Source organism: Trachemys scripta, chromosome 14, assembly GCF_013100865.1.
Source record: "Trachemys scripta elegans isolate TJP31775 chromosome 14, CAS_Tse_1.0, whole genome shotgun sequence".
NCBI classification, from domain to species: domain Eukaryota; kingdom Metazoa; phylum Chordata; order Testudines; family Emydidae; genus Trachemys; species Trachemys scripta.
The window spans coordinates 36,357,520-36,385,481 of record NC_048311.1 but is presented as its reverse complement, the minus strand read 5'-3'; the positions used below and the strand labels follow the sequence as shown (position 1 = coordinate 36,385,481).

At 43.4% G+C, this 27,962-nt stretch overlaps 2 protein-coding genes across 3 annotated transcripts in view; one reads left to right on the top strand and one right to left on the bottom strand.

Annotated features, from left to right (window-relative positions):
• LOC117886991 (zinc finger protein 445-like) overlaps positions 1-27,962 on the bottom strand; it is a 731,357-nt gene that overhangs the window by 506,690 nt on the left and 196,705 nt on the right. The gene's annotated exons all lie outside the window — the stretch shown is intronic.
• LOC117886966 (butyrophilin subfamily 1 member A1-like) overlaps positions 1-27,962 on the top strand; it is a 40,261-nt gene that overhangs the window by 10,368 nt on the left and 1,931 nt on the right. For both annotated transcript variants that reach the window (XM_034789157.1, XM_034789158.1), the window contains 6 exons: positions 8,029-8,139; positions 10,775-11,122; positions 13,207-13,488; positions 22,090-22,194; positions 23,628-23,648; positions 25,120-25,146. In XM_034789157.1, coding sequence (XP_034645048.1) covers positions 8,040-8,139; positions 10,775-11,122; positions 13,207-13,488; positions 22,090-22,194; positions 23,628-23,648; positions 25,120-25,146 — 883 coding nt within the window. In that variant the 5' untranslated portion in view covers positions 8,029-8,039. The remainder of the gene's footprint in view (positions 1-8,028; positions 8,140-10,774; positions 11,123-13,206; positions 13,489-22,089; positions 22,195-23,627; positions 23,649-25,119; positions 25,147-27,962) is intronic.

Below are 27,962 nucleotides of genomic sequence, written 5' to 3'. Positions count from 1 at the left end.
CTTCCATTCTTTCAGTTGATATGCTCATTAGTTTATTCACATGATCAGGCAGAAGGCGACTTCTTTCAGAACACAAAATTCTATTCAATGATGAAAAAGAACACTCAACTGTAGCTGTTGTGACTGGGAGTAGCAAGAGATGAATTCCTACTTCTTTCAGCCCAGGAAACAGAACACAAAGATCGGGTCGAGCCACTAGTGATGTTAAAAAAGAAGTTGAAGTCAAATCTTCATTCATTCGTCATATGATATTCCACTCTGTGTTCAAATTCTCTATTTTGTCCTAATCACATGGCAGCCCCATTGCTGGTAGTGCCTCACTCCACTCAACTGTTGGTGTTTTATAGGACAGGCATCTGTAAAACCTACGTAGAGGTTAAGTAGAATCTAGAAGTCGCTGTTGTAGATTTTAAAGAACCAAGTCTGTGTACTTTTTCAGTTGTCTTAACAAACGCTTCTTGTCTTCTTCACTTAAGGATTCAATATAAATGCCTTCATTAGTCAACTTCTGGACTGAAGTCTTTGCTTCTTCCAGTATTTTTTCAATGGATAGATCTCTGATCCAAATGTAGCTTCTATTATAGACTCATAGACTTTAAGGTCAGAAGGGACCATTAGGATCATCTAGTCTGACCTCCCACGTGATGCAGGCCACAAAATCTGACCCACCCACTCCTGGAATAATTCTCTCCCTTGACTCAGCTGTTGAAGTCCCCAAATCATGATTTAAAGACTTCAAGTCGCAGAGAATCCTCCAGCAAGCGACTCCTGCCCCATGCTGTGGAGGAAGGCGAAAAACCTCCAGGGCCTCTGCCAATCTACCCTGGAGGAAAATTCCTTCCTGACCCCAAATATGGTGATCAGCAGAACCCCGAGCATGCAGGCAAGATTCTCCAGCCAGACCCACATTGACCATTGATACTAATTACCAGCAATGTTACGTTATTGACTTATTGACTAAAATCACGTTATCCCATCAAACCATCCCCTCCATAAACTTATCAAGCTTAATCTTAAAGCCAGAGAGGTCTTTCGCCCCCACCGTTTCCCTCGGAAGGCTATTCCAGAACTTCACCCTTCTGACGGTTAGAAACCGTCGTCTAATTTCAAGCCTAAACTTCCCGACGGACAGTTTATATCCATTTGTTCTCGTGTCCACATTAGTACTAAGCTGAAATAATTCCTCTCCCTCCCTGGTATTTATCCCTCTGATATATTTAAAGAGCGCAATCATATCCCCCCTCAGCCTCCTTTTGGTTAGGGTAAACAAACCGAGCTCCTTGAGTCTCCTTTCATATGACAGGTTTTCCATTCCTCTGATCATCCTAGTGGCCCTTCTCTGTACCCGTTCCAGTTTGAGTTCATCCTTTTTAAACATGGGAGACCAGAACTGCACATAGTACTCCAAATGAGGTCTCACCAGCGCCTTGTATAATGGAAGCAGCACCTCTTTATCCCTACTAGAAATACCTCGCCTAATGCATCCCAAGACCGCATTAGCTTTTTTCACGGCCACATCACATTGCCGACCCATAGTCATCCTGCGATCAACGAGGACTCCGAGGTCCTTCTCCTCCTCCGTCACTTCCAACCGATGAGTCCCCAGCTTATAACTAAAATTCTTGTTAGTCATCCCTAAATGCATCACCTTAGACTTCTCACTATTAAATTTCATCCTATTACTATTACTCCAGTTTACCAGGTCATCCAAGTCTCCCTGCAGGATATCCCGATCCTTCTCTGAATTGGCAGTACCTCCCAACTTTGTGTCATCCGCAAACTTTATCAGCCCACTTCTACATTCGGTTCCGAGGCCAGTAATAAATAGATTAAATAAAATCGGACCCAAAACCGAACCTTGAGGAACTCCATTGGTAACCTCCCTCCAACCTGACAGTTCACCTTTCAGTATGACCCGCTGCAGTCTCCCCTTTAACCAGTTCTTTATCCACCTCTGGATTTTCATATCGTTGCTGGACAAAGATCTACTACTGTTGTAGCAGATGCCTGGATGGCATTGTTTAATGACCCAAGTGGTTTTAACAGTAGACTTACGAGAGAGAGAGAGTGGCAATAGTCTTCTCTGAACGTAGTAGCAAAAGTAATCCACCAGCCTCACTACTTAGATCCATCCCATCTTGGTAGATACATTCCAAAGCCAGTAATAATGGCTGGAGTAATTTTTAAGACAACAGCCAAGGATCGCTCATGAGAAAGCCAGTGGGTTTTCCCAGGTTGGAGTAATTTGAACTTCAGTCCCAGTGTATCTTCTAGATTTTCCAAGATACTCAGTCTTTTTGGACTCTTACTGAAAAAAGAATATAATGAAGACATTAAATTTATAGCTTTTTTTAATGTCTTTTGAAGATTCTGCAGCTCATACTAGTGCTAGTTGGAGTAGATGTCCTCTTCAGTGTGTATAGGAGAGATTAGGGTTGCACTTTTCTCTGAGCAAAGCTTGTACTCCACCATGTCTTCCAGAGAAGTTTGCAGCTCCATCAAATGCACAAGCAGCCATCCATTTGGGGTCCAATTGACAAGCATTTAACTCTTCTAAGATGTGGGTTGTCACAGATGCAGCCGATGTGTCTTCTGTAACTTGAACATCTAGAAATGTATCTATTGGCCTACCCCTGACATCAAGATAACGTACACAATGACTTAATACTTGATGCCCATTTGCATCGGTGCATTCATCAGCCATGTATGCACATTTTTTGAATGTGGTGAGAGAGTTCTTCACTTTTTCAACTGTTGAGTCTTTCACTGTTGCAGCGCATGCTTCTAGACAGTCAGTTGAGTTTCTTGCAGAAAGATAGTGAGCATTTGCTGGTCTTGTTCGGAACCAGTGTTCAACTTTAGGATGAACAAGTGACAATGCACTTAACATTGGCCTCCAGTTTGTAGTGTGTGGTATCTCTTGCTTAAATAGAAAGTAGGATGCCACAGCCATGTTTGTTCGCATGAACTGTGTTGTGTCTTCAGCATTCCTAACAGCCTCATTAAGTACTTCTAAAATTGGCTTTGAAAGTGGGCTTATAAGGCTTTCTGCATGTTGATACACTCTGGAGGCCTGGTGTTTTTGCAGCCTTTTCATGTAGTTTGTCAGCATTGGCTTTGCTGATCGGTTTGACAAACCAACCTCCTCCACTTTTACCAGTTATAGCATTGGGAAGCTTTCCTTCTTTGTAAGCTTTTTTTGCAAGAGGTGCACCAGTAGCCATCTTTTGTAACTTCAATAAATGGGAACGCTTTGACTGACAAACATCGGGAACTGCCTTTAGATTTTGGAGATACTGTTTCTTCAGTAGGTAGCTGTATTTGTGCTTTGGGCTGGTCGGATGTAGATATACCACTTGAACCTTCAGATGACCTGTTGATATATTCTTGGTTCATGATGTGTTCTTCACCTTGGTTAGTTTTTGAGGCCTTTGAGTGGAAAAATTATTGTATTGTTTTTTGTCTTTTCATTTTCACTTTGACCGGCAACATATAAAAGAGATATGAATAAAGTAAATGTTTTGTTAGGATAATGCAAATTTAACATAAGGATAATGCAAGTTACACCAAAACAGGTCTAGATTTCTAAAAAAATATAATTTTTTTAAAAAAATTATATTTAATTTAAATTGACTTTTGAAAAGTAAGTCCTCATGGGATAAGAGGGAAGTCCTCTCATGGATCAGTAACTGGTTAAAAGATGGGAAACAAAGGGTAGGAATAAAGTATCAGTTTTCAGAATGGAGAGAGATAAATAGTGGTATCCCTGAGGGGTTAGTACTGGGACCATTAGTGTTCAACATATTCATAAATGATCTGGAAAAATGGGTAAACAGTGAGGTGGCAAAATTTGCAGATGGTACCAAACTATTCAAGATAGTTAAGTCCCAGGCAGACTGCAAAGAGTTACAAAGGGATCTCACAAAACTGGGTGACTGGGCAACAAAATGGCAGATGAAATTCAATGTTGATAAATGCAAAGTAATGCATATTGGAAAACCATCTTAACTATACATACAAAATGGAGTTTGAATTAGCTGTTAACACTCAAGAAAGAGATCTTGGAGTCCTTGTGGATAGTTCTCTGAAAACATCTACTCAATGTGCAGCGGCAGTCAAAAAAGCAAACTGAATGTTGGGAATCATTAAGAAAAGGATAGATGATAAGACAGAAAATATCATATTGCCTCTATGTAAATCCATGGTACGTGCACACCTTGAATACTGTGTGCAGATCTGGTCACCCCATCCCAAAAAAGATACATTGGAATTGGAAGAGGTACAGAGATGATTAGGGGTATGAAACAAGAGGAGATATTAAAATGACTGGGAATTTTCAGCTTAGAAAAGAGATGACTAAGGGGGGATATGATAGAGGTCTATAAAATCTTGACTGGTGTGGAGAAAGTGAATAAGGAAATGTTATTTAATCCTTCATATAACACAAGAACTAGCAGTCACCCAATGAAATTAATAGGCAGCAGGTTTTAAAAAAACAAAAAGAAGTACTTCTTCACACAACATAAGTCAACCCATGGAACTCTTTGCCAAGGGATGCTGTGAAGACCAAAACTATAACCGGATTAAACAAAGAACTGGATAAATTCCTGGAGAATAGGTCCATCAGTGTCTATTAGCCAGGATGGGGAGGGATGCAACACCATGCTCTGAGTGTCCCTAGCCTGTTTGCCAGAAGCTGGGAATGGATCACTTGATGATTACCGGTTCTATTCATTCCCTCTGAAGCACCTGGCCTTGACCACTGTCGGAAGACAGGATACTGGGCTATATGGACCATTGGTCTGACCCAGTATGGCCATTCTTATGTAAAAATTAATTATAATAATAAAAATGTTTTGTACAGAAACTCCCCAATATAATGACCTCTCAAGATAACAACGATGTGAGATAACAACCTTGGCAAATGATGCATTTTAAAAATCTTGGCCTACTAGGAAACATATTTATATAAGTTGCCATTCCCAGTCACAAATCTAGCATTCTGGAGCAAAGTCACTAAAATATAGTCCAACAAACAACTGTTTATTTAACATACCCCCCACACTTTTCCCTCCACCGCACCCCACTCACCGGTGTTGTCCAGTGGAGACTCAGAGTTCAGAAGTGCTTTCACGTGAGTACACCTTCCAGGTGGGGGGCAAGAAGGCACCTTGCTCGTTCCTCCAGTTGCTCACTGTTCGCTCTGGCCACGGCTGTTTGTTGTGCCACCATTCACTCCACCGCTCTGTCGCCAATGGCCCTGCGCAGTCACCTTCTGCTGCCACCTGCCACTGTGACCTCTGCGAGTTGGTCTCTTGAAGTTCCACCAGCTCTCAGTGATTTCAGCTGAGCTCTCGGGGTCGGGGGGGAACCTTGCTGCTAGGGCAGTCTGGGCTGTCTCTTCCACAGAAACACTGTCCCACAGCAGGACTAAGCACTTAGACCTGATTATCAGTGATTGCAGCTACAGTGGTCACTGAACAGAACAAAAGACTCTCTATGGAGCCTAATTAGCTCTGTCTTTAAACAGTGGAGAGGGACAGGTCCCCACCCTCTCTCGATGCCCTCAATTAGCACAGGCTAAGTACAGTTCTATTGGCCTTTACTTATACAATAAGGACAACATTTCATCCCCCTCCCCCCCCAGCATTCAAGTGATTTGTAACCCAACCCCAGCCAAAATCTATCACTTGGGCAACACAGCTCTGTTTGCTGGATACCTAGGTAGATTAGGTGTGAATGTCCTACAATCTGGTCCTCAAGCCTTTCCCTTCAGCCCCAGCTCATCACTAGCTGTCAGGGAGAGCTCATTTAGACTTCGCTTACAAATCATCATTTGAAATTATTAGGTTGGCCAACATCACCGAAATGAATGCACTGACATTGTCATAAAAAACAACAGCTGTATAAGGAAGCTAGTCTATGTTCATACTTTTCAAATCTATTATACTTTTTCAGATACATGTATTTTATCATACACTGTATATGCTTTTAAAGTGTGTATTAATGTTTCAATTTCAATTCAAATTTCCAAACAGTCACTAAATTGGCATGTAACTAGTTCACAAAACTGGGGGGGGGGGAGGGGGTAGGGAAATCACTGATTCCAGCCTTGTGCAAAAGATATATAAGGGGGTGGAACAGAACAAAGGGAGGCAGCCATCATGAGAAATCCCCTAGTTACTACCTGAGCTGAAACAAGAACTGTTCCAAGGGAAAGGATTGTGCCCAGACTAGGAAGGCGTCCAGTCTGTTATAGAAGCTTATTGAAACATCTCCGAGGGTGAGACTTTATCTGTATTCAGTTTTCTTACTGAATTAGGCTTAGACTTCCGTGTTTAATTTTATTTTGCTTGGTAGTTCACTTTGTTCTGTCTGTTATTTGGAACCACTTAAATCCTACTTTTTGTATTTAATAAAATCACTTTTTACTTATTAATTAACCCAGAGTATGTATTAATACCTGTGGGGGGGGGGGAATAGCTGTGCATCTCTATCAGTGTTATAGGGGGCAAACAATTTGAGTTTATCCTGTATAAGCTTTATACAGAGTAAAACTGATTTATTTGGGGTTTGGACCCCATTGGGAACTGGGCATTTGAGTGTTGGAGACGGGAACACTTCTTAAACTATTTTCAGATAAGCCTGCAGCTTTTGGGGAACGTGGTTCAGACCTGGGGTCTGGCACAGCCAGACAGGGCACTGAAGTCCCAAGCTGCCAGGGAAACCGGGCTCGGGGTAGACTCGGCACGTCAGGTGGCAGACCCAAAGGGGGTTTTTGTGATCCAACCCATCACACTCACATCCTCCTAGATGGAGTTAGAGTCTGATGGCTCTCTCATGGATTGATCATCAGTACAGGGATAGTCCCTGCTGGATTCCCATAGGAAGCTCAATTTTCCCACCCTGGGCACCCTTTTTTAGAATGTGATTCTGTCTATACCTACATTCTGCACATGTACATGGAAGTGTCAACCCTCTTTTCCTTATTGGTCTGTGTCCCCTAGAAACACAAAGGACCCCGAATTCTATAGGTACTTTAGGTTCTCTTTATTCGCATTAGCATTGATGCATCATCTATATCCTGTGGTAAAGACACATGTTGGAGACAGATGTGCTTTTATAGCATTTTTATAATTTAAAATTGATCTTCCGGCTATTACCGCTTGGTACCTCTTTTCCCATAATCTTAGGGCATCAGGTTATTCCTTGGTCATTTATTTATGTTAGCATTTCTTATCTCCAAGGCCTAAAATAGCTAAGATAAAATCTTGTAGGCCTCAGCCTACAGGTTCTTGCATTTCAGTTTGTCTTACTTATATCTAATACATGATTTCCCTCTAAATACTGATCAATCTTATACTTCTGTAATCCTACAAATTAACTCTATTTAATGAATATATATATATATATAATATGACATGTTGATTAATCATAGCATGACACAATAAATGGATAATAAACTAAAATCATTGGCTGCACTGGGCTTCAGGGAGGTGCCTGTCTCTACTTAAACTCTATGACTGGGAACTCTTCTCCTGGAGTCATGCGGGATACATGCCTACATCACTTCTTCTGAAGAATGCATTAGGTGACTGCCTCATTCCACACAAAATGGCCGGAGGAGTCTGTCTTATAACTTTTAGCCCAGTGGTTTGAGCACTCAGCTGGGCTGATATAGGGCTCCCTCAACCTCAGCTAGTGAAGCTGTTCCACTTCCAATTAAATAAATAATCATTGCGCCATAGAAAAATGATTCTGTAGCCCAATGATTAGGGCACCCACCTCGGAGGTGGGAAACCAAATCCGGTCCTGCCGCTCCAGGTACTCTAAATTTAAATCTGGGATTAATGCACCTAAGGAGATGGAGTTGATGACAGTGCTATAAACAGGACATTTGAATCAGGATCTCCATATCAGAGTGTCCCATGAGCTCTTTACATGCAGCACAAGATGTATTTAGTTATAACATAATCCTTATTATGTGCACTCTGTTTATTTTTTTTCTCTCGTTTTGTCTTCATCAAGTTACAGTGAAAATGAAATCATCGTCTCTCCACCATGGCTCCACAGCAAGTGTCTCTCTGCCTGGTTTCATCATTTTCTTCATTAATTTACCAATTCACAACTTGGTGTCAGGTAGGCAATACCACTCATTCATCATTTTTGTCCCTCTCCTCTCCCCTGTTGTTACTTATAGTATTCATTTGCTTTTTCTATTGCTTAGCTGTTAAGGCGCATATAGGGACAAAATTATACAGTATCAGAAAAAAAGCATCATTTTAGCCTACTTAATTCTACCACTTGATCAAAGGCTAGAAGAATTCATGTGCCAGATGCCATCCCATTTCCCTTTATGGTTTTCTGATGTTCACCGAAATCACCAGCCTTTTCCTGAGGGATGCCAGGAACATTCCCTGATTGTTTGTTTAAATTCATCAGCTGCAGCAAAATCATTACCAAAATTAAAACCAAAGTGCACAATTCAAAAAACCAAGAGACAAATACCGGTAATTATTGTGCTGCTTCATACCCATACAACATCATCGCACAACCTTAAGACACTAACAGGATTAAAAAAAAAAAAAGAACTCAATAAGTTCATGGAGGACATGTCCATCAATGGCTACTAACCAGAGGCTGGGAGTGGGCGGCAGGGCATGGATCACTTGATGATTACCTGTTCTGTTCATTCTCTCTGAGGCACCTGTCGTTGGCCACTGTTGGAAGACAGGACACTGGGCTAGATGGACCATTGGTCTGACCCAGTACGGCCATTGTTATGTTATGTTCTTATGTTAAGTCTGCCCCCTTCAGTTTTTCACCTCTCAGATGACTTAAAAGAATGACCAGCTTTTCTTTAGCCTGTACTGCATATTTTCCCTGCAAGTAGAGCAACTGCAAAGTCAGAATCAAAATCATTCCAGCCCAGAACAATTGGAATTACAGCAATGAGAGTACCAAGGTTCCCCAACGGAACAATGAAATTCCATCAGAAGGAAATATTTGCTAAACCAGTCTCTCAGAGCCTCTCTTTGCCCGTTTGGAAAATGAGGACAGTAACTTACCTAGCTGACAATTCATTCATGCTCCTCTGGAGTACAGATACCATAGCCTGGGGGGAAAATATAAGTAGATGGACACCTGCCTCCTCCACATCATCTGCTGCTGTCTCATAAGTGCAGCTACCAACTAAGTTGAGGAATGTCCGCAGTGCGTTCACCACCTGTTCCCGAGGACCAGCTGAGTCTGCTCGGTGCTGTCAAGTGACTGCAAACCACACTTGGCTCACATTGCAGAGTCAAAAACAAACTAACAGCATTTTAATATTTTGGTGTGGAAGCTTGAAACCCAGTGGTATAAGCTTTGGGCGGATCTTCCTTCCTATTTTTTTCTCTATCTCTGCAGAAAAGGCATTTTACAACTGGGTGAGATTTTTAAGGACAAGTCATTGTGGGGAGATGAAACTAGGAAATCTCTTGAGAAAATGAGCACAAATTAGCACCAAGCCCTAAAGAGCTATGGCCAGTTCCAAGTTAACTATGTACAGAAGACGCTCAGAGTTGTGAACCCCTGGGGAATGGAGGTTGTTCGTAACTCTGAACAAAACGTTATGGTGGTTCTTTCAAAAGTTTACAGCTGAACATTGACTTAACACAGCTTTGAAATTTTACTATGCAGAAGAAAAATGCTGCTTTTAACCATCTTAATTTAAATGAAATGAGCACAGAAGCAATTTCCGTACCTTGTCAGATCTTTTTGTAAATTTTCCCTTTATTTTTTATAGTAGTTTATGTTTAACATAGCACTGTACTGTATTTGCTGCCCGTTTTTTTTTTGGTCTTGTCTCTCCTGCCTGATTGCATACTTCTGGTTCCATGGGGTGTGTGGTTGACCGGTCAGTTCATAACTCTGGTGTTCGTAATTCTGAGGTTCTCCTGTATGTAGATTTCAGAAAGGATTGAAAATTCTGCTTGAATCGGGAACCAAGTGCCTTCATAATAATATGAGGCCAGCTCTGATCAAATGTAACCATTTATATTTTATATCGATCGCCTTAAGAACACAAGAACTGCCATAATGGGTCAAAGCAAAGGTCCATCTAGCCCAGTATCCTGTCTTCCAACAGCGGCCAATGCCAAATGCCCCAGAGGGAATGAACAGAACAGGCAATCACCAAGTGATCCATCCCCTGCCTCCCACTCCCAGCCTCTGGCAAATAGAGGCTAGGGACACCATTCCTGCGCATCTTGGCTAATAGCCAGTGATGTACCTATCCTCCATTAATTTATCTACTTCTTTTTTGAACCCTGGTACAGTCTTGGCCTTCACAAATCCTCTGGCAAAGAGTTCCACAGGTTGACTGTGCGTTGTGTGAAGAAATACTTCCTTTTGTTTGTTTTAAACCTGCTGCCTATTAACTTCATTTGATGACCCCTCATTGTTGTGTTATGGGAAGGAGTAAAGAACACTTCCTTATTTACTATCTCCACACTAGTCATGATTTTATAGACCTCTATCATATCCCCCCTTAGTTGTCCCTTTTCCAAGCTGAAAAGTCCCAGTCTTATTAATCTCTCCTCATATGGAAGCTGTTCCATACCCCTCATCATTTCTGTTGCCTTTTCCAATTCTAATGTATCTTTTTTGAGATGGGCGACCACATCTGCACGCAGTATTCAAGCTGTGGGCGTGCCATGGATTTATATAGAGGCAATACGATATTCTCAATTTGTTAAAGTTTATTTTCCTTGTGTCATGATATGTTTCACAGCCCAGTTCACAGTCATTGGACCGGATCAACCTGTCACGGCTACTGTGGGTGAGGACATTGTGTTACCCTGTCACTTGTCACCCCTGATGAGTGCTGAGAACATGGAGGTGAGATGGTTCCGGTCCAATTACTCTTTCCTTGTGCATCGCTATTCCAATGGAAAGGATCAGACTGAATATCAGATGCCGGAATATACAGGAAGGACAGAGTTTCTGAAAGACGGCATCAGAAATGGAAGTGTCGCCTTGAGGTTACATAATATCAGACCCACGGATGAGGGACGATACGTGTGCTATTTTGAGTCAACTTCCTTTTATAAAGATGCTCATATGGAACTGAAGGTGGCAGGTCAGTAGTGTGTGCTTGTATTTCCTTTAGCGATAGCATTTGATTGTTCTTTTTTCTCATTTGCAGCTCAGTACCAAATAAGCTGGAAGCTTTTGGCATGTGTGTTTCTAAATTTAAGGTGTGTTTTCTACTTGTTTTGGCTCACCTAAGAGAGGAAGAGGGACATCCTCCTGGGTGGATAACCATGAGATAGTTGCTATATCTTGAGAACCCAGGGACAGCAAAGGAGCCAGCATGAGCCTCACACCACAAGACCCAGTTCTTCCAAAGACTTCTGGTCAGGCAGCCTTGTTTTAGCCTTTTACTTATTCAGCCAGACCCAGTTTTCCCTCAGTGTCTCAAATGCTGTCGGAAACTGAGACAGCAGAGAGACAACCGAATAATCATTCACTGAAAAGGAGATGTGCAGGCGAATGTAAAAAGCAAAGTAAAGGTGCATTTCTTAATCAAAATATCTCCTATCACAGTCAAGTCCACTGCTTTTACGTACACACTGAGGGCCTGATCTAAAGCCCATAGATATCAACCGGAGGTTTTCCAGTGTCTTTGAAGCTGAGTGTAACATCTTCAGTAGGCTTTGGCTCAAGCCTTGAATCAGGCGAGGTGAAAAGAGTTTAATCGTCTAGGACAGTGGTTATCAACCAGGGGCCTGGGGCTTCCTGGGGGGCCGCAAGCAGGTTTCAGGGGGGGCTGCCAAACAGGGCCTGCATTAGGTTTGCTGGAGCCCAGTGCAGAAAGCTGAAGTCCCACTCCATGGGGCTGAAGCTAAAACCTGAGCAACTGAGCTTTGCGGGACCCCATGTGGAGTGGGACTCAAGATAATTGTCCTGATTGCTACCCGCTAACGGTGGCCCTGGCTTTTATATGCAGAAAAACAGTTGGTGTGGCAGAGGTGGGCCGTGGAGTTCTTATAGCAATGGGGAGTGGAGGGGGGCACAGAGAGAAAAAGGTTGAGAACTCCTTGGCATGCTCAGTAACACTGCTGAAGCCAGCTGCCCTCACTCTGTCCCCATCCCCCCCGCTATTGGCAGGCACAGGTCATCTCTCCCTGGCACCCTACTCTTTCAAAATAGTCGCCATCAATAAGTGGCCTAATGGCTCCCGTTAGTTTGGCACCATCCAAGAGCAGGTGTTTTTACACTGCTCTCTCAGCACATCCTGAGCATCTGTCAGCAACAGTGGATGAAACTAAGAGTATATCTGCACTGCAGCCAGGGGCGTGAATAGTAGCTCATGTAGATATGCCTACAGTAACCGTCCTGTAGCTAGCTCGCTAAAACTAGAAGTGAGAACACCAGGGTCTGGGCTTCTGAGCAGCTTTCACCACCCTGGGAACATACCCGCTGGAGCAGCTGGCAGTGAAGCTCATGTTGTGGCATCCTCGCTTTTACTTTTAGCGAGCCAGTTAGAGCACAGTTAGTGCTGATCCATCTACCTGAGCTGCCATGCACACCCAGAACTTCCGTGCAGAGATGGCAGCGGCTGTCTTCTCCTGTTCGAACGCCGTCCCCTAAGCTAGACAGGTGCCTTTTTATGGCTAGCCTGACTTATGCACTTTATGCCATGTGGCAGAGAGGGCCTTCACCTCTGCCTTGCATCTTTGTTGGTTTCTTGCTTCAGTTTTCGCTTCTTCCCAAGTCGCTTTGATGGCTTTCAGTTCTGCTTCTGTTGTGCATTGCCATGCATTTGTTGTGCTTAAGGTTTAAATACTTACTCCTTATGCTGAATAATGATATAAGTTCTAATGTTAAAGAGACAAGTTGGGCCAGGTAATATCTCTTACTGGACCAACTTCTGTTGGGGAGAGAGCCAAGCTTTCTAGTTTACACAGAGCTCTTCTTCAGGTCTGGGAACCTAACTCAGAGTGTTCCATCTTGTATTTACCTGTTACACTCTGGGTTAGTTTCCCAAACTTGAAGAAGAGCTCTGTGTAAGCTCAGAAGCTTGTCTCTCTCCACAATGGAAGTTGGTGCAATGAAAGTATTACCTTGCCCGCCTTGTCTCTCTAATATCCTGCGACCGACATGGCTACAACACCACAGCAGAATATAAAATTGAAACAGTTTTATTCCACTCTCCTTCAGCTCTAGGTGCTGCTCCTCTCATCTCTGTTGAGGGATATCAGGATGGAGGGATCCGAGTGGTGTGCCGATCGGCCGGGTGGTACCCAGAGCCCGAGGTTTTCTGGAGAGGTCTCACTGGACAACATGTACCGTTGCTGTCTGAAAGAAAATTCCAAGGGGCTAATGGCCTGTTTGAAACAGAAACTTCTATAATTATAACAGAAACCTCAAACCAGAACATCTCCTGTTCCATTAGGAGCACTCTCCTCAAACAAGAAAAGGAATCAACAATTTATATAGCAGGTCAGTTACCGTCCAAGCTGCAATGTGACCATCAACACGCACGCACCCGCAATTGGCTAACAACGTTAAAATATATCTATACCAATGAAAACTACCTTAGAAACAGCTACTAATCATTAACATGTATGCAAATGAATAGTGATTGAACGGTACATAAATATTCAAACAGAGGATATTGTGAAGGCCAAGAGTATAACACTGTTCAAAAAAGAACTAGATAAGTTCATGGAGAATAGGTCCATTGATGGCTATTAGCCAGGATGGGCAGGGATGGTGTCCCTAGCCTCTGTTTGCCAGAAGCTGAGAATGGGCAATAGGGGATGATGGATCACTTGGTGATTGCCTGTTCTGTTCATTCCCTCTGGGGCACCTGGCACTGGCCGCTGTTGGAAAACAGGATACTGGGCTAGATGGGCCTTTGGTTTGACCCATTATGAACATAAGAACGGCCATACTGGGTCAGACCCAAGGTCCATCCAGCCCAGTATCCTGTCTGCCAACAGTGGCCAATGCCAGGTGCCCCAGAGGGAGTGAACCTAACAGGCAATGATCAAGTGATCTCTCTACTGCCATCCATCTCCACCCTCTGACAAACAGAGGCTAGGGACTCCTGGCTAATAGCCATTAATGGACTTAACCTCCATGAATGTATCTAGTTCTCTTTTAAACCCTGTTAGAGTCTTAGCCTTCACAACCTCCTCAGGCAAGGAGTTCCACAGGTTGATTGTGCGCTGTGTGAAGAAGAACTTCCTTTTATTTGTTTTAAACCTGCTGCCCATTAATTTCATTTGGTGGCCCCTAGTTCTTATATTATGGGAACAAGTAAATAACTTTTCCTTATTCACTTTCTCCACACTACTCGTGATTTTATATACCTCTATCGTATCCCCCCTTAGTCTCCTCTTTTCCAAGCTGAAAAGTCCTAATCTCTTTAATCTCTCCTCATATGGGACCCCTTCCAAACCCCTAATCATTTTAGTTGCCTTTCTCTGAACCTTTTCTAATGCCGTATATCTTTTTTGAGATGAGGAGACCACATCTGTACGCAGTATTCGAGATGTGGGCGTACCATGGATTTATATAAGGGCAATAAAATATTCTCCATCTTATTCTCTATCCCTTTTTTAATGATTTCTAACATCCTGTTTGCTTTTTTGACTGCCACTGCACACTGCATGGACATCTTCAGAGAACTGTCCACAATGACTCCAAGATCTCTTTCCTGATTAGTTGAAGCTAAATTATCCCCCATCATATTGTATGTATACTTGGGGTTATTTTTTCCAATGTGCATTACTTTACATTTATCCACATTAAATTTCATTTGCCATTTTGTTGCCCAATCACTTAGCTTTGTGAGATCTTTTTGAAGTTCTTCACAGACTGCTTTGGTCTTAACTATCTTGAGCAGTTTAGTATCGTCTGCAAACTATGCCACCTCACTGTTTATCCCTTTCTCCAGATCATTTATGAATAAGTTGAATAGCATTGGTCCTAGGACTGACCCTTGGGGAACACCACTAGTTACCCCTCTCCATTCTGAGAATTTGCCATTTATTCCTACCCTTTGTTCCCTGTCTTTTAACCAGTTCTCAATCCATGAAAGGACCTTCCCTCTTATCCCATGACAACTTAATTTACGTAAGAGCCTTTGGTGAGGGACCTTGTCAAAGGCTTTCTGGAAATCTAAATACACTATGTCCACTGGATCCCCCTTGTACAGAAGCCGATTTAAAGGACAGGTTACAAATCATAGTTAGTAGTTCCGCAACTTCACATTTAAGTTCTTTCAGAACTCTTGGGTGAATGCCATCTGGTCCCGGTGACTTGTTACTGTAAAGTTTATCAATTAATTCCAAAATCTCCTCTTATGACACTTCAATCTGTGACAATCCCTCAGATTTATCACCTACAAAAGATGGCTCAAGTTTGGGAATCTCCCTAACATCCTCAGCCATGAAAACTGAAGCAAAGAATCCATTTAGTTTCTCCACAATGACTTTATCGTCTTTAAGTGCTCCTTTTGTATCTCGATCATCCAGGGGCCCCACTGGTTGTTTAGCAGGCTTCCTGCTTCTGATGTACTTAAAAAACGTTTTGTTGTTATCTTTTGCGTTTGTCGCTAGCTGTTCTTCAAACTCCTTTTTGGCTTTTCTTATTACATTTTTACACTTAATTTGGCAGTGTTTATGCTCCTTTCTATTTACCTCACTAGGATTTGACTTCCACTTTTTAAAAGATGCCTTTTTATCTCTCACTGCTTCTTTTACATGGTTGTTAAGACACGGTGGCTCTTTTTTAGTTCTTTTACTGTGTTTTTTTAATTTGGGGTATACATTGAAGTTGGGCCTCTATTATGGTGTCTTTGAAAAGTGTCCATGCAGCGTGCAGGGATTTCACTCTAGTCACTGTGCCTTTTAATTTCTGTTCAACTATCCCCCTCATTTTTGCATAGTTCCCCTTTTTGAAATTAAATGCCACATTATTGGGCTGTTGAGGTGTTCTTCCCACCACAGGGTCACTATTTCCAAGCGGTCCTGTTATCAGGGCTGGCTCCAGGCACCAGCGAAGGAAGCTCAATCGCCCTGCTTCAGTCTTCGGTGGCACTTCGGCGGTGGGTCCTTCACTTCCTCTCTTCCTCTTCGGCGGCACTTCAGTGGCAGCTCAATTGGGTTTCTTTTTTTTTTTTCTTCGCCGCTTGCGGCAGCAAAAATGCTGGAGCCAGCCCTGTCTGTTATAGTTAGCTCTTGGACCAGCTCCTGCACTCCACTCAGGACTAAATCAAGAATTGCCTCTCCCCTTGTGGGTTTCCGTACCAGCTGCTCCAAGAAGCAATCATTTAATGTATCGAGAAATTTTGTCTCTGCATTTCATCCTGAGGTGACATGTACCCAGTCAATATGAGGATAATTGAAATCCCCCACTATTAATGAGTTCTTTATTTTGATAGCCTCTCTAATCTCCCTTAGCATTTCATAATCACTATCGCTGTCCTGGTCAGGTGGTCAATAATAGATCCCTACTGTTATATTCTTATTAGAGCATGAAATTACTCTCCATAGAGATTCTATGGAACATGTGGATTCATTTAAGATTTTTACTTCATTTGATTCTACGTTTTCTTTCACATATAGTACCACTCCCCCCTCCTCCCCCCTGCACGACTTGTTCTGTCCTTCCGATATATTTTGTACCCCGGAATGATTGTGTCCCATTGATTGTCCTCAGGCCACCAGGCTTCTGTGATGCCTATTATATCAATATCCTCCTTTATCATGAGGCACTCTAGTTCACCCATCTTATTATTTAGACTTCTAGCATTTGTGTACAAGCACTTTAAGAACTTGTCACTGTTTATTTGTCTGCCCTTTTCTGATGTGTCAGATTCTTTTTTATGTGAATGTTTCTCATCTGATCTGGCCCCTACTTTATCCTCTTCCATCCTCTCGTCCTGACTAAAACCTAGAGAATCTCCTCTAAGAGAAGTCTCTGTCCGATCCACGTGCTCCTCTGCAGCAGTCGGCTTTCGCCCAGCTCTTAGTTTAAAAACTGCTCTACAACTTTTTTAATGTTAAGTGCCAGCAGTCTGGGTCACTATGGTTTAGGTGGAGCCCATCTCTCCTGTATAGGCTCCCCCCATCCCCAAAGTTTCCCCAGTTTCTAATAAATCTAAACCCCTCCTCTGTACACCATTGTCTCATCCATGCATTGAGACTTTGAAGCTCTGCCTGCCTACCTGGCCCTGTGCTTGGAACTGGGAGCATTTCTGAGAATGCCACCATAGAGGTCCTGGATTTCAGTCTCTTTCCTAGCAGCCTAAATTTGGCCTCCAGGACGTTTCTCCTACCCTTCCCTATGTCATTGGTACCAACATGTACCACGACCACTGGCTCCTCCCCAGCACTACTCATAAGTCTATCTACATGTCTCGAGAGATCCGCAACCTTTGCACCAGGAAGGCATGTCACCATACGGTTCTCCCGGTCATCACAAACCCAGATATCTATGTTTCTAATGGATGTTCTTAAGGCGATTGATTAAAAAATATAAGTGGTTACATTTGATCGGTGCTGGCCTCATATTATTATGAGCTTGGTTTCTGATTCAAGCTTTCTGAAATCTACATACAGTAGAACCTCAGAGTTATGAATAGTGATTGAATGGTACATAAATAATCAAACAGATGTTGTGAGGGCCAAGACTATAACATGGTTAAAAAAAAAAAAACTAGATAAGTTCATGGAGGATAGGTGCATCAATGCAGGGATGGTGTCCCTAGCCTCTGTTTCCCAGAAGCTGGGAATGGGTGACAAGGGATGGATCATTTGATGATTACCTGTTCTGGTCATTCCCTCTGGGGCACCTGGCTTTGGCCAATGTTGGAAGACCAGATACTGGGCTAGATGGACCTTTGGTCTGACTCAGTATGGCTGTTCTTATTGTGCCTAATTCCTTCCCAAGCTATTGTCTCCCCACAGCTGAACAGTAGCGGATTTCATAGCCTCACAGGTTTGCTGCCCATTGGAGGAGAGATCACCCAGACTCTACCTTGGTGATATTCTTAGTGCAGCATGTATTATTTATGCTACATAGATCAGTCCTTGAAGTGAGATGGTCACAAACAGCATGCAGGTGAAACCCTCTGTTGGAAATTTCAGCTCAGACATCACTACCTTGTTCCCCTGGAACAGCTCAGCTCCAATAATTCACTCTCCTTAGAGAGATTAAGGCAGAGGGCGAACTCTCTGGCTCTTTACCACAGCTCCCCACTGAAGAAACTACAGCACAAAGCTAACAACAATAAAGTATGTCTTTAAAGACTAAACAGGGCTCTCAATCCAAGGAGAAGAACTTGTAAGATTATGTTAACGGTGCGTTAGCTCAGCTCCCTTCTGTGCTTCATAACAAAGAAAGTTCTAACCGGGTTTGATCAATGCAAACAACCTACACAGATTATGTGGCGTGGATTTACTAAGAGTGGGTATTTGTCTGGAAGGTGCAGGCCACTGACACACAGTGATTATGGCAGGCAGAGCAGCATTTCCAGTCTGTACAAGGAGCAGTAGGTGAGGCAGACTGCCTTTTTGCTTCATGGCAAAATGGAGGATGGGGAGTGGTGTGGTTTCCCATCTCCGTGTATAGCATAAAATCGGTTTAACTGGTCAGAATAAATGTTCATTGCCAATTTAAACCTTCTAAAACCATCATTTGTGAACTGTCCTGATTTCTAGGAATGTATTTGTTATTCTTAACTATTTGCTGGATAGTTTGGATGAAACTGACAGTCACGGTGCCTTGTGTATTATGATGATAATGTTGCTGTCTATTTGCCATACCTGTTCTCCAGCATCTAAAGTTACATTTTAAAAAACACCACTCTAACATTTATGGTTCTGAATTAAACCTTCAAAATGTGATTTCAGTGTAATCAATACATTGGTGCCTGCCTGTGTCTGAAGAGAGTCAGAAACAATAGCTCTGAGAGGTGTGAACTGCCCGTTTATTTCATTGGGAAAGTCCTGCCAAAGTCTCATAAGCATACTTTGATCAGATTTCTCTAGAACAGGGATCCTTTCCAGTGTACCTTCAAACGAACAAATAAAACTAAGGAAATCTCTCCACTGGAATCTTTTAAAAGTAATGTTAAGTTCTTTATCTGCCGATGAAAAGCACTATATTAGAGCAAGGTTATTTATTATTATCCCTCGGTATCCCATCATGGGGATCTTTTTAAAAACAAAGATCCTTCACATCATACAAAATCTTTAAGCATAGAAAGGGGAAAGCTTTAATTTATCCCCATGAGTGTCCAGTAAATCATGACCATGAACCAACTTCATAGGTTTGGTTGGCAGGAGTTTTGTTAAACCCTCCGCAGAATTCCTGTCGTTTAGGTGCTTAAATGCCCTAATTCTCCTTTCACTTTCCTTAGAATTCTCCAAGCACCTAAGCGTGCTGTCTTCCGGAGGTCGACAACTATCGAACTCCTAATGTATTCTTTAGCTACTCATTCATATCCCTAGGGATTCCTCCAAGTGCTCCAGTAATCACTAGGAGTGATTTTGTTCTAGTTTTCCATAATCATTCCTGGCAAATTATGAAGAACTCTATGTTCTCGTATTTCTTTTTTTTATAGTTCTGTCGGCTGGTATGTCTTCTTTTCTACAACAGCTATATCAAACCTGTTTGCCTACACGGTTTGGTCTGTGACATTGCCAGATCCCATTAAATCTTAGCCTCTTCATTTTCTAGAACATTTTCAATTTGGTGATCATAACACTGCATGGTTCATTTGAATATATATTTGCCACAGAGGCTCCAATGCAGATGCTTGGCAATCTCATTGTGTCTATTCATATATTCTCTCCCAGCCAGGATCCTGTAGGCCCTCAGCACATGCTCCAACATCTTTCTTTTCAGAACACATTCTGCGTCTCAGGGAGCAGTTCTGTTTAGTCTATTTTATGTTTCAAATGTAATTAGGCCTTAAGGCAGGGGTGGGCAAACTACAGATGTGGCCCGCGGGACCATCCTGCCCGGCTCCTGAACAGAAGCAGGAAGCCTGCTAAACAACCAGTGGGGCCCCTGGACGATCGAGGTACAAAAGGAGCACTTAAAGACAACAAAGTCATTGCAGAGAAACTAAATGAATTCTTTGCTTCAGTCTTCACAGCTGAAGATGTTAGGGAGATTCCCAAACCTGAGCCTTCCGGCCCCTCCCCTGCTGTCCCCCCTCTCCCACAGCCTCAACTCACTGTGCTGGCAGTGGCGGCATGGCTGGCTCCAGCTGGGCGGCGTGACTCGGGGTGAACAAAGGGTGCCCTGGCAGGCCCTACCCCCCCCCAACAACAACAGGGGGCCCCAGAGCTGGGCAGGTGGCGGGAGCAAGGGGAACATTCTCTGCCCATGTTCACAGGGCTGCATTCCGAAAGGGGATGGGGAGGGTCCCTGGGGGCGGTTAGGGGCAGGGGGTCCTGGGAGGAGGCGGTTAGGGGACAGGGAGGGGGGGTTGGTTGGGGGTGGGGTCCTGGGGGAAGTTAGGGGTGGGGAGTCCCAGGAGGGGCTGGTCAGGGGACAAGGAGCAAGGGGGGTTGGATGGGTCAGAGGTTCTGAGGGGGGCAGTCAGGGGGCGGGAAGTGGGAGGGGCGGATGGGGGTGGGGCAGGCTGTTTGGGGAGGCACAGCCTTCCCTGTCCGGCCCTCCATACCATTTCGCAACCTCGATGTGGTCCTCAGGCCAAAAAGTTTGCCCACCCCTGCCTTAAGGACTACTCTTGGGCACCCATAATACGGCTATCTCTCTTTTGAGGATAACCATCTACAAGCCATTAATTTGTTAATCTTCTATCACTAATGCGTCTGATCTCTCTCCAGGCATTGCTTTCTGTGTACATATTTTGGGTCTTTCTCTGGTGATTTGCTTTCTCCTTTCCCTTATGCTTTCTTGGACTGGGATACGCGTTCAGATCAATTGGCAACCAATACAAGTATTATTAACAATTAAAAAGATCAAGCAACACTAACCATACCGCTCTAGCTTTTTTTTCTTTTTGTTTTGCATCCTTTGTGAACCTGCTGTTCAGCGTCAGGTGGTTTTGCATCCTTTTCATATTTGCTGTGCAGTCTTCTTGCTTGCTTGCTTCTTTTATTCCACTGCAAATTAGCACTATCCAAATCTTCTTTTCCAGAAGTGCCATTATAGAAGTTTCTACACAGTTGGTAAACATGTGATCAGCCTGTAACTCTGAGGATCACTACAGCTTTCTTTCTGTCTGTCTATCATCATCCACCTTGGGCATCTGTTCTTCAAACATTTGTTAATTTTTTCCAGTAGGCAGTCATAGAGAGTGGTTAGTCATTTCATCGACAACCCATGCACCCCATTTAATCCTCATGCTTTCTAATTTTTCATTCCTCTCTGTCTCATCTATTTCTTTCTTTGATATTTCTGTGTGTTCCTCAATCATGTTTTTTTTCCCCCTCACATTTTCTGTTTGTTACATTGTTATAAATTTCTTGTGTTGTTAGTAATAGTAATTTGAGTATGTTATCTTTTAAGAACTCTAAAGTTTTGGGGGGACAATTAGAAGCCAAGAAATTTATAGTTAAGATTAAATTACAAGAAACCCACATCTTTGGAAAACTGGAAATTTGCAGGTAAGATAGTTAAACCCTTTTAACTCTAATGGGTTTTTTTTATATATATAAAGGTAGTATAGACTCAAACCATTAATATGTGTCCGCATTCTTCACTTTAGCAAAGTTTTCTGTTTGGGTAATTTTTTATCTTATGGGTTGTTTGTCAAAAACTGTTCACTTCAACTATAATTTATTATTATATGTGATATCACAGCGTTGAACAATATCTCAGCAGTGAATCAAGCCAAGTCAACTTATTCACTGATACCGTATATCAGAGTTAAAATGATCTTGGTTAGAACCATTTTTAAGTCAGTTTCTGATCACTTTTATAGTTTAAATAGCGCCATCTCTGATTCCTCATCTCACACAAATTCTGCTGTAAATGTATATATTTGTAATAAAAACCATTTGACCTTTGTCCTTGCTTCCAAAGTAATGTCAATTCAATTTTTTTTTCCAGAACTTTTTTTCCCGAAGAAATCTCCCTGGATCGCCATTCTGTGCACGATCCTGGTTATTCAGGTTTTTTTTATTGGCCTCTTAATTTATCTCTTGAAAACAAAAGGTAATACATTAAATAAGGAAGTAAACTATAAGGAGACGTTCTTTTAATAAATAATTTTTTTAATGTTATACAGTGATGGCGATGAGTACATAATTAAGGTTGTTACTTATTTTCAAATTATTGCAAAGTCTGTTTTTATTCCCCTCCCTAAAATCCCCAAACAGTGATATTAGCACAAAAAAATTATAGCCCTAGAGCTGTGGGTGATTATTGTTCTGCAAAATTGGAAGTGATTTGAACAAAGGGTTCCAATTTACAGCATCCTAAATATGGAAATGTTCATCCAAGCTCCATTTTTTTCTTTTACCATTTCTTAAGAACAAAACAAAGGAGAAACTTAAAACTTAGTGTATTGGACTTCGCAGCTGAGATCTAGTGTGCAGAACCAAAATACAGTTGTATAAAGTGGAAATATGCAACATGGATAAGGCCCAAATTGTCACATCTCATCACTGATTTGAATTGCCTCCGTTTTTCTGTAATGAATCCAAGGGTATGTCCTGACTTCAGAATTAGCCCTGGCTTTCACTCAGCTGTTGCTCCTAGCCCCATCTTCCATTCACACACACAGCCCTCTGGCCTGAGTTCAGTGGTCCTTTCCACCCAGGCTAGCTCACACAGCTGGGGCTGTGCTTTCACTCAGGCTGGTATTCCAGTGAGGGCTCAGGCTAAATCACTAGAATTCTGATGGTCCTCCAGTTCCTTCCCATAATTCCCCCGGGTGCCCAGAAGGACAGACAAGTTCTCCCAAAAATCACTGGAAAAGAATCGTAGAATGGCTCAGCTTAGCATAGCCCAAAGAACCCTGGGATATGTCCCCAGAAACCCTAGTATTGCACAAGGGTGAGTGTGACAGTAGTGAAGACCCAGTAACTTTCTGAGTATGTGTTTGTAAAGCGGCCACAGACCTGGGCTAGGCAAACGTAGATGCTCAGACCCAAGTGCCAATCATTCAAGTTAACTCTGCAATGAAGACACACTCTGCGACTCCTGGAGCCTGGTTTTAAGATCTGAGGAATCCCAATTCCAGCTGAAGTCAAAGGTTACTGCAGATGCTGAGCTCTTCTGAAAATCAGGCACAGGGTGGGTCATGCTGGGCATGTTAAAACTCAGGAACCCAAACAATGACCATTTTCACTGTGCACCGGTTTTGTGGGTCCTGGAGCCAAGAGATCTGGGACCCCATTCTGGGTCTGCCCCACCTTTTGCAAATGCCTGTTTGCATTCAGAGCAGAGTCACTTTATCTTGCATGTGGTGAACGCACAGACACCTTGTTTGGCCACTCTGCCAATGTACCCCAGTGCAGTCCCTGGAGGAGGTTTGAAGAGCCATGGGTAAATTTTGACCATAAAGGGCTTAGTCTTTTTACTGTGTATCCCTGGGGAAAAGAAATGTAATAATAATAGTGTATTTATTTCTGCTTATTTTTTAGAGAAGAAGGCTGCAGAACGTAGTAAGTGTTATTCCCTCTCCTTTCACAATCTTTTGCACACAGTTGTATTGGGGGGGCGGGGGGGAAGAGTTGGTTGCTTGTTTGGTTTTTTTTTTTATTTCTTTTGGTTTTTAATTTAATTTTTAAAAGGTGTTGCGGGGTGGGTTAATATTAAATATGTGGAATTTCACTTTGAAAGGAAACTTTAAAAAAAAAAAAAAAGTTGTGTGAGACTAAAACCAGGAAGGTTGAATAGAAATGACCCATCAGCCTTAATCTTGGTACTGACAATCTAATGTAATAAAGGCATGAGATTTAACATATACAATGAAGGGAAAATCTAAGGGCCTGATTGAGGAAAGTTTTATGCAAGTATTTAAGTGTCTCCCTATTTAGGGCAGCCCTTAAGCACATGCTTAACTTTAGGTATGTGTTTTTGTCCCATTGAAGGCAATTGGGACGTAAGCACATGCCAAAATTTTGCATGGGCCTGAATCTTTACTTTCTAGTAAGGACACGAGGCACTGAAGATGGAAAGTTTATATTTCTAGAAATCAAAGATACAATAAATGCTTAAAGCATGTTATCAAAATAGTAATATTAGTAACTTTATTTCCTGTTATTTCAAATCTTTGGAAATGATGATAATGGGTTCAGACCTGCTCCAACTGGGTTGGATACAAAGCCAGGGTCTTTCCCTTCTCTCTCGTGAGATTTGGAATTGGGACCATAAGATACAATTGAGGATTTGCCATGGACATCAGTGAGAGAAGCATTAGACCTTTAATGAAAGGGGTTATTTGTTTTATTTGTTAACTTTAGTGTATCTTTAAAACAATCTCCCGGTTAAGTATGATGATGATATAGAAATAAATATTAGTTATTGGAAATTTCTGTAAACTTGCTATTAAATGTGTAGCCTTTGAAAGAGAACTGCTCATGTACTGTATATGTATTTCTGACATTATTTCATGGTAACTTTTTACTAGAACTTATCACTAGAGATGTTTGGAAGATGTGCTGGACATTTTGCTCTTTGAAAATGAGTTTCCACACCAAAAAGTCAAAATTAAAAAAATAATAATAATGGAACCAAAAAGTTCTAAAAAATGAAAATTATAATTTCAAATTGACATTTCAGCACAAACTATGGTTTGGTTTTGTTTAAATGGAAAAATTATCTGAAAACTGATATTTTAATTTGAAATGAAACAAAAATTGTCTCATTTCTAAATGTTGATTTACATTATTTTTTTAATTTCCCCACAAAAAAAGAGGTTTTTTTCACCCATGAGAATCATTATTTTTCCTCCAAAAATTACCATTTCAACTAAATATTTTTTGCAGGAAAACTTTTCAAACATATTTTTGACCAGATTTACTTATAACTGTTTGCCCCTTTCCACTCCTCACATTTCATTCTGTATAATATTGCTGCCTGCTAATTCAGTGTTCGTTCAGAGGAGTTCTCATTTCTTCTTCTTGATTGCAGGGTGGAGAGACTGCCTTACAGAAGCAGGTAATAAATGTTCATATTTTATCAAAGCCCAAAGCCCATCCCCCACAAGGGTTCCTAACATTGTTTGCTTTTTTGACTGCCGCTGCACACTGAGCAGATGTTTTCAGAGTAGGTTTCAGAGTAACAGCCGTGTTAGTCTGTATCCGCAAAAAGAAGAACAGGAGTACTTGTGGCACCTTAGAGACTAACAAAGAGTAGGGTTGACCCTTTTGGTTGGGCGTATTACTGGAGATTTCATCACATGACAGTCTTTAATTAGGGATGAAACTTTAATTCCTGGAGACTCCAGGAAAATCCTGGAGGATTAGCAACCCTATGTCAGAACTATCCACAATGACTCCAAGGTCTTTTTCTTGAGTAGCAACAGGTAATTTAGACCCCAACATTTTGTTGGGATTACGTTTTCCCGTGTGCAGTACTTTGCGTCTATCAGCATTGACTTTCATCAGCCATTTTGTTGCAGGCAGTTTCCCGGCTCAGAAATCCCTTGGTCTGTCACACCAGCAAGCTGCGTGCCCAGGGAGTTCTGGCCCAGATCCACAAGCCCAGACTGAGGCACCTAATTCCCAGTTTTAGGCATCGCTGTGATCCACAAATCCCTGCCTGGCTGCCACCTGAATGGAGGTGTCTGAACTTGAGGACTTTCACTGCAAAAATATAGGCACCAAGGGCCTAAGTTTCTGCCTCTGGGCAGGCACATCGCTGCCTCCCTCAGGCACCTGGGTGCCTATCTCCCACCCAAACCCCAGTGTGAGCCAGGGACGACAGGCTATCTTGTCTGTGGGGCCCAATCTGGTAGGCGGACTCAGAGGCCACCTAGCTCTGTGTAGAACAGCTAAAGGAAAAGGCCCCTTGTAGCTTTCAGCCAGTGCTTAGCGTACTCACCCAGGATGTGGAAAACCTCCAGTCCAAGTCCCTCTCCATCTGTGAGGAGAAAGGGATTTAAAAGGGGGCTGGGATGGGGACAGGAGCCAGAGCTTCTCTCAGGCCCCCCCTGCCCAGGGCAGGTGGAGGGTCCAGGGCTTCCCACAGTGGCTCAGGCTCCATGGGGAGCTCTTATCACACCCCAGCTCTGGTGGCATGGGGGTGGGACTTTGGGGGAAGAGGAGGGGCAGAGGATGGGGGCCACGTAGGGGGGTGGAGCCACAGGGTGGAGAGGAGGAGCGGGGAGATGGGGGCCACAGAGAGGGGCCAGGCGACAGGCGAAGAGGAGGAGCAGGGAGTGGGGGCTATAGAGAGGGGCGGGACTTTGGGGGAAGAGGAGGGGCAGAGGGTGGGGGCCACGTAGGGGGATGGAGCCACAGGGTGGAGAGGAGGAGCGGGGAGATGGGGGCTATAGAGAGGGGCGGGACTTTGGGGGAAGAGGAGGAGCAGGGAGTCGGGGTCACAGAGAGGGGCAGGGCCACAGAGGGGGCGGGGCTACAGTGGTAAGAGGAGGAACAGGGAGTGGGGCCACGGAGAGGGGCAGGGTCAGAGGGGCAGGAGGCAAGGCCTCAGAGGGGGAAGAGGTGGAGCAGGGGGCAGGGCCGTGGAGCAGGGTGGGGCCACAAGGGGAAGAGGAGGAGCAAGGATGGGGCCACAGAAAGGGGCAGGGCCTTATGTCCCTTCCTCTACCAAGGTTCCGGCACTGTTGGCTAGAGCACTTACCTGAGAGATGGGAGATCCCTGTTTTAATCCCTTCTCCTGAGCAGGCAGAGTTAGGCATCTCCTACAGCCCAGGTGAGCACTGTAATCACTGGACTAAAGGTTATAAGGGAATGTGCATCTTTCCTCACTCCCACTGTTTTGTGTAGAACTAGTCAGCCTCTGAGCACATTTACCACCTCAGGCCCTCCAGGCAGGACAGGCATTCATCTGCCTGCATCCCCCAGGTTTATGGATCACAAGCGGAGACAGGCACCTCCGTGCTGTCCAGACTTAGGGCTTGGCTACACTTGCATGTTGTACCGCTATAAAGCCGCCCAGAGTGCTCTACCTCACTCCCCATCCACACTGGCAAGGCATGTAGAGCGCTCTGACTCCCTGGCTAGAGCACTGCTGGTACTCCACCTCCCCGAGAGGGATAACGTTTGCTGCGTATTGGGTGAGACGCTGCAGCGTCAGTGTGAACAAGGAGTTAGGTTACTGCGCTCTGATTGACCTCAGGAAACGTCCCATAATCCTCTTAAATCAAGTGGCCTCTCTTCTCGTTGTGAATCGGCTGCAGAAGTGCCCTTTCAAAGCTCCGTTTCGGAGAAGCCGGTGCTTATCTGGTCCTAGAAAAAACAAACATTTACTGTTTGCTTTGAGTGAGTGAGGGGGGGGGAGTCTGAACTTACAAGACAGCATGCTGACACACTCTGAGCACCCCAAAAACCCACTCTCTCTCCCCCCACATATATACACACACACACACACACACACACTCCCTGTCACACTCCACCCCACCCCCCACATTTGAAAAACACATTGCAGCCACTTGCATGCTGGGATAGCTGCCCATAATGCACCGCTCCCAATGCTGCTGCAAGTGCCGCAAATGTGGCCACGCCACTGCACTATCAGCTGTCAGTGTGGACAGACTGCAACGCTTTCCCTACTGCACTGTACAAAGGCTGGTTTAACCCAAAGCGCTCTACAACTGCAAGTGTAGCCATGCCCTTAGGCATTATCTCCATGGGCGGGGCTTAGCACACACCCCTCCCACCAGTTAGTTTAGGCAGCTCCCTGTCTAGCATGCCAGCTTTTGTGAATCCCCTCCTTAAAGTGCATCTACCCTGCACAGTATTCTTGTGGCCCTGCGCAGAGCGCGTACGCTACACACACCCCTAGCACGA